The 7,269-nt window shown below is 39.2% G+C and overlaps 1 protein-coding gene across 1 annotated transcript in view; it reads right to left on the bottom strand.

Moving 5' to 3' along the window:
• Positions 1 to 4,099: 4,099 nt before the first annotated feature.
• The window catches only part of KIAA0319 (KIAA0319 ortholog), a 42,680-nt gene continuing 39,510 nt past the window's right edge, over positions 4,100 to 7,269 (bottom strand). Inside the window, exon 20 of the mRNA XM_069007973.1 lies at positions 4,100 to 6,436. Within this exon, the coding sequence (XP_068864074.1) occupies positions 6,258 to 6,436 (179 nt within the window). The 3' untranslated portion in view covers positions 4,100 to 6,257. The remainder of the gene's footprint in view (positions 6,437 to 7,269) is intronic.

Here is a 7,269-nt window from a genome sequence, read left to right as displayed (position 1 = left end):
GCATAGTAATATGCCATCAGTCATTTTGTATGTGAGTCTTTTATGCTGAGTCGAACATTTTATCACAGGATAGGTTTTGTAGATTAGAGTGTCTTCCCTGCTTTTGTGATGTGATAATTCTTTATTTCATTCATTAAGATTTAAGATAAGTTTGTGGAGCTCTTCTATTTCTGTCTAATTAATACAGTCTTGAAGCCTGAGAAACTGTCTTTTAATTTCCAACTTAACATAGTCATGGCCAATTTCCATTTTATTTTCTTAAGTTACTCTGTAAACAGCTGTTTGATATACATACACCCCCACCCCCACTGCCTGTCTTCTCTGTATAACATGCTCTCAAGAAATTATGTTTACCTGTTCTACTAGATAGTAACAATTTAGCTATCTTAAAGGAGATTTAAGTATGGTGTTCAGAAGCTCTAAATTACATTTCAGCACTTGTTTAAGGGGTTTCCATGTCAAAACTTCCTGCTTAGGTCCTTCTAAGAAGAACCATGAGAAGCTGGTGGTTTATTCACCCTATCAGTGAGTGCCAAAGCTGCTTAGCACAACTGGCTGAAGTTGTTTCAGAATTATGCCGATTATCTTCTGTTACATCACCTACCCACAGGGATGGGGGAAGGCTACTGCTACTACCAGAATGTACAGTGCAATAACAAAGAAGCAGATTCCATCCTTCAACAAAGGACATATGTATCTCATCAGCTTATTCAGCTGCCAGTATTCCCTTGTAGTCCAATGGCAATGTTTGAGGCACCACAAATCCAAATAGACTTTAAAAGTTGCTTTCATGGTGTATGAATTTTTCCTTACAGAAAGACACTTGTATCTTATAGCACCTTTTATTATCACTGTTCAGCACAAACTTAATACACAGCAATGGAAGGATTTTTCTTTTCCAGTTCAGAAACAAGCAGCATAACCTACCCCTCTCTAACAGCATATTTTAGTTATATTGCAAACCTGTATCTCTCGTTATCACTGAGCAGCTGACTCAAGTATGGAATCTGTTACAGAGTAAGCCACAAAACCTGTCAAACCACCACACTTGGCATGACAGCTGGTGATTACTTACACACAGCCAATTAAACCAAGTAAGGACAAGCACCACATGAAAACTTACTGTGAAGTTCAATAAATTACTCTTTTCCTGCTCTCTGATGTACTGAATTCTCTAGAAAAAAGATGCTTCTGTCAGTAGAAAGGGAAGGAATCAGCTACTGCACTGCTTTTATGTTTCAGTACAGACAAGCTATGGTAGACAACATATGTCTATTAGCCTGGCCTGAGAGTGTTGAGTCCAATACAGAGTACCATGCTTAAAAGAGTACCTGACAAGCTTCTAAAAGGAAAGACAAAACTTTATTAATAGTTACATAAATGTAGTAATTTCAGCTCAGAAATTGTTCCAGTTACAATACAATAGCATTTGCAATAAATAACATTTTCTAGAAACAGATTCCTAATATAAATTCTGTAATAGCTCACCCATCCACCCACAGGGAGAAGTGCTTTCATACAGAGACAAAATACACATGTGCAGCTCATCTGCACCTGATTCATAGCCTGTGCAAAAATTGTTTGCCTTTGTTGCCTCCTCCTTAAAATTTTATTTCTAAACTTTGTATTTCCCTCTGCCTTGGGGAGTTCAGGATATAAAAGGTACATAAAATGGGTTTTTCTTTGCTGCAGAAGTATGGGATTAGTATGCAAGTCAGAGATCCCTGATAAGCAATAACTGACATTAAGAAACTAATTCACCTCTATCCTGTTTCCGTTCTCCTGGAGGAACATCTTCCTTGCTCAAACCTCATGTAAATGGCAGAAGACTACACTTACTGTCATTTTATTACTACCTTCCCAAAGCTCCACCTGACTACTGCCTGTTACTGCTATAGCAGGGGGCAAAACTAGTTTCACTTGAGGTTAAAAGCAGGAATAGAACGTTTGCCTAGGAACTCAATTATTTCAAGAACATCAGACTATCTAAGGAAAGTTTGCACCAGCACAGAGAACACGTGTACACTCACTCTCTCACTGTTAAATTCCTTGCATGTGTATGCACTTCTCTTTGCCCAAAGGAGACCAAGGAAAGGAAAACTGACATCATATAAGCAAACAGCTGACAGCACAGAACAGATGCTTGAACAGTACTTTTATCTGATACATCAGACAGAGGGAGAGTAAGACTGTTTACGTAAAAAGACAGAGTTGATCATCTATTCTTACATATGGAACAAGAATAACCTTTTTTCCCCAATGCAAATAAACAAATCTCTGTAATAAGACAGTTTGCATTTTGCTTTGTTTTCTCTACTTTCTCTACAATATGACAGGTTGAACCATAGGACAGATAATTTGGGTGTGGATCTCAACAGATTTGCCAAGGTAAATTTTGTTTCATACTGCAGTACGATTTCGATTAGGAAAATTAAATCCACAAGACAATTACCTGTTTGCAGTCATGGCAGTTTCATGCTGTGTATGTACTGCATTGAATATTACACTTGGGTACTGAACCTGTTTAATGCTTAGGAAGTTTTTTTCCCAAAATATACTCCTTCCTTAAAATGCAAACAAATGTAGTCCTTTTACATAGCTGGACAATCCCTGCTTGTGCGTGTAAAACCATGATGCAGGTGAAAATCCAGCGCTTACACTTCAAGGCAATGAGGCACTGCAAGTATCACCACGCTGACTGCCTTTAACAAGAGGCAGTATCTTAGCAGTGCCAAACTGAATTATTCTTTATTTTCAGCGGATTCTGAGCCACACAGGACAAGCTCTATCTGGTCTCCTCTGCTTTTCAGTGCAGATGAGTCTTTTGGGAATAGCCCCATCCCTATTTTACAAATCAGCTGCCAGTACTCTTTCTGTATGTGAAGGAAAACTGTGTGCAGAAGTAAACGTGAGGACTGAGAATCTGCTTTGAACCTATAATAACCCAAACCAAAGGGTTAGAATCTAAATTCTGCCAATATGCTTGCACTGTTACAGCCAGTTTTCTGACCCTTTCATTCATGGTATGACCTGACATTCTGCAAGAAAGCAGTAGTTCTAGAAATAACAATTATACTGAATCAAGATACAAGCCTTGCTATAGTCTCTCCCAAATTCCTGACACGAACATGCTTGGTCAAGTGACACAAACATGATACCACAAATTCACAGACCCAGCTTCTGTGCAAGTTCCATATATTAAAAGCAAGCCTGGTCTTATGGTAAGAGGCATAACTTCTCTTCCCAAGCAGGTAGAATAATCAAACTAGTAGAATTCAGCAGCAGCTGAAAAATTTAAACTATATTCAACTTTGAAAACATAGCTAAAATACTATTAGCAACAAAGATGTCATAGTATCATCTAGAGAACTGAATTTACCAAGTAGCTTCCACTTGCTAGGGCCTTATACAATGAGAAATTGGTCTAATACTTCTTATTTGTTAGAGTGAGAAATACTTAGCCAAATCATGCATACGTTCTCATGGCACATGAACTTACCAGTGATCCAAAGATCTGAGCCCACAAGTGTGCGTCCATGGGCAGGGGAACAGTCCTGGAAATTCTGCAGCATTAAGGAATGAAGGTTTATGATTCCTGGAGTTGTTTTACTAGAGAATCAGTTTTTCATTTTGGTGGGGTTTGTTTGTTTAAAAAAAAAAAAAAGGTATTTTAATACCTTGGAAGAACAACATCCTAGGCTTCGGCACTGGCTTTAAAAACATAAAATAAACCCAAAAGATATAAGTCACTAATTTCACAAAACTGACAGATGCTGCTGACTGCACTGACATGTCCAAGAAGGCAAGCTTCAAGATAAAGGCACACTGGAGACAGAATTTACAGAAGCATCAATGGCAGCACAGCACATATAAACTTGAAATTGTTTAAGCAACTTATTTGCTTGTTTAAAAATGCATGTTTCCAAGAGAATAATTCCTGCTAGAACATTCTGTGAAGTTGTTCAGAATGGATTAAGCCCAACATCTGGATTTCAAAGGAAAGAAATAAATTAGTATTTTGAGTGGGTTTTAACTTTTTTCAGGAATGCTTTAAAGTGAACACTGCTTTCATCATGTTAACACATCTGGAGCAGGAACTGAAAGACATCAGAAGCTGACCTTGCTTTTGTTGATGGAAGTTCTTTAAAAATATATATATATATATATATATACACACATATACACACACACTCTCAAGAAGAGGGAGAGTGTGATAAAGTAGATTTGTTGCAAGAAATAGCCTAAAACCCCCAAACACAGAGTTGAAACCTGGTTTCTGAAGAAAGCAAATCATACCATTCATACTGCACTTCGCTGGTGCGTATGGGAAAAACATGGACAACACCTGTATTAGCCCTTTTTAGCTCTTCACAGCCTCTCCCACCACGATGACTCCTGCAGCCCCACAAAGATCTCCAGAAAAATGCAGGGCTGGACACAGGGTAAATACTCCTCATTGCTGCATTAGTAGCCTTAGGGACTATTGCTGACTGCACTTCAAATCAAAGGTATGAAACAAGTTATGAGCATGCTGTGTTGCTGCAACTTTTGACCACTGATCTTCCAGCCTAGATGGTTCTGTCTGTTGCCAAGTCCATTAAGAAGAGAAGCACAGAAGCCACAGTGTTCAACCCAGCTACTCTGTTGTGTCAGACTTCTAAGAAAGGATGAAGAAAGCCCCAAAATTCTCTACTACATTATTCCTCATGATGGAGATGGGCTGTGTCCCCTCCCTGACCCTTCTAAACTGCTCCCCTTGATCTCTATACTGCTCCATCCTCTGATAATGGGTTCTCTACCCCTGGATTAAAAAAAAACAATAACAAAAAACCAAAAAACCCTAAAACATTTTTAAAAAAACTCTTCAAAAATGCTCCCAGAGGAATGTTTTCTCCATCAAAACACATCATTCCTCCGTCTCAGCCCAAGACTCCAGTACATCAGTAGAGGACCCCCAGGAAAAGCTGATGTCATGGCTAAACAGTACTACTCACTACAAGTGAGGACTACATACAGAAGTCTGGTCTTCAGTTAGGGGTTTCAAAAGCAGTACCCGGGACATGATTTCAAAGCCTAACAAGCAGGCTGTGAAGAAATTATCCAGATTGTGAGCAAGAATGTCAGAACTGCAATACACTTACCCTTGCCAAAGATGTAAAAGGATCTCTTTAGGCCAACACATCCAGTCACTGAATAGCCAGAGAGGAAAAAGTCAAAAAAATCTCATGTTCAAGCTAAAGTATTGCTCAGCACTGATTACCACGACAATGAAGGTACAATGAACCTCCTGCTCCACAAGGGTATTCTCCACAAACATTTCACTACACAAGTGCCTGGCACATTCTTTAACTGAGTGCTTGATGCTGACAGATGAAAACTCAGCTGAGCATTCAGTCTTAAAAAGGTCCAGAGCTCCTCAAAGTGATCTAAAAAGGTTGTTTGGGATGCTCAAAACGCTTCCGAAGGTGCATTGCACCAAGTCCTTCCTGCTACAGTTTCCTGGATGGACAAGGCAGAGCCAAAGCAATAGGTCATTACAGAAGCAACCTAAGGCTAGAATTCCCTGCAGAAACCACACCTCCTATGTGAATAGTGAGAATGTTGCATCCTGCAGGACACAGATATATCATGTTACATTACAGCTGATCCAGTGCAATTGCTAGTTGCTAACTTTCTCTGAAAACAAAGTTTTCACCCGATGAACACTAACCTAGGAAAGGAAGTCACAGAGTACAGGTGGATAAAGACACTGCACTAAAAATGCTCTCCGTGTTTCTGTCCTAAACTGAAAATTAAGATGGAGCCTGTGGCCACATATTGCTCTCTATAGTTGTAAGGAACTTCAGCTATTTTGGCTTTTGCTGTTGTAAATCACACCACTTCTCAAAGACAGCATGAGGAGCACATATGAATCTGTGTGCCATTGTAAGTTACCATAGTTTGTAGCAGAACAGCCCTGGCTAGTTTTGTAGCAGTGATTTAGAAAGAAAGGCCTTCTGAAGTTCAAATGTTCAGCACAGAACATGCAAGAAATAAGATGTGCTTTTTCTTATTCCTATGATGGCGACAAGAGGAGTTAGCTGACCATCTAATCCTTTCTCCTTCCTTCTGCCTTCCCCTACCTCTTCTAGAAATTTACTCTTTAATCTGCAATTAGTTGACATTTTAGGAATCTTTTGGTTCTGGAAAAACAGAGGTGGGCCAACATGTTTCACATGTGTTGCACCAGTGTGTTCTGTGCTTTTACCCTCATTCAGTTATCTGTCTTTGGAGCTGTAGTTGAAGGAAACTCCATTTCTGATGGATCCATTTATAAGTGTTCTAGAATTCTCTCTTTCAATCTTTTCTCTGCTGAAGATAGTGTCCTGGTCGCTGTCAAACTCTGATTCAGAGACCATCAGACTGGAGTTGTGTTCTGTACTTCTGTGTTTTATACCTGACAATGAAAAAGCAAAACAAATTCATTAGAAAGGTTTGGGTTTTTAGTAACATCTAACCATCTTCTCCCCTGCTGTGATATGAAAGGTAAGTGAAAATATTCTCTGCAGTGCAATGTAACAGCATACACCAATACAAAAACTGGCTTAGGAAGTATCATATACCATTTCAGATACTGTTATGGCTTCATTGCAGGCCCATCAGTTTATGACTCTGAAATGTGAATATATGTATTTAAATTTGAAACAACTAGATTATCTTAGTACACACCCAATGAATTTTTAACAGCTTGAATCTGGAAATCAGTCTGTCCACTCAACAACCTTATTAACATGAGTGGCAATGAAACGTCATGGTTTCTACAGAAACATTATCTCCATCTTTCTAGGGCAGCAATTTCTCAGAATGATTTTATTTCCTTGGATTCGAACATTTCCTCTGCTAAAAACTGGAAGACAGGTAAATTAAAAGATACATAAACAGCAGCTGAAATCTACTGATGTCTAACAGGGCACTTGTGGTTGAGGAGGGAACTGCTCTGCAGCAAAACAGCTCGAAATTAAAGCATGTTCAGAGGAGGAAGGCTTACATGGAGAAAATCCGTGGGGTAATTAAATGTTCTAAATTAAGATAAACTGAAGCTCAGAACAGAGGCTGAGCCCAAGGCTTTATTAAAGAAAATTAACTGATTCTTCCCCCAACGACTTCATTGTCTGTCTCTGCTATTCCCAAACTTGTAGGCCTGCTTCTGGGCTCGTGCTGCCTACAAGTATCAATTCAGACACACCAGCTGCACGCCTGGTGGATGAGTTCCCAGGTTGCTATATAGCA

This window comes from Aphelocoma coerulescens, chromosome 2, assembly GCF_041296385.1.
Source record: "Aphelocoma coerulescens isolate FSJ_1873_10779 chromosome 2, UR_Acoe_1.0, whole genome shotgun sequence".
Lineage (NCBI taxonomy): Eukaryota > Metazoa > Chordata > Aves > Passeriformes > Corvidae > Aphelocoma > Aphelocoma coerulescens.
The sequence above is the reverse complement of the archived record's forward strand: the minus strand, read 5'-3'. Positions and strand labels throughout refer to the sequence as shown.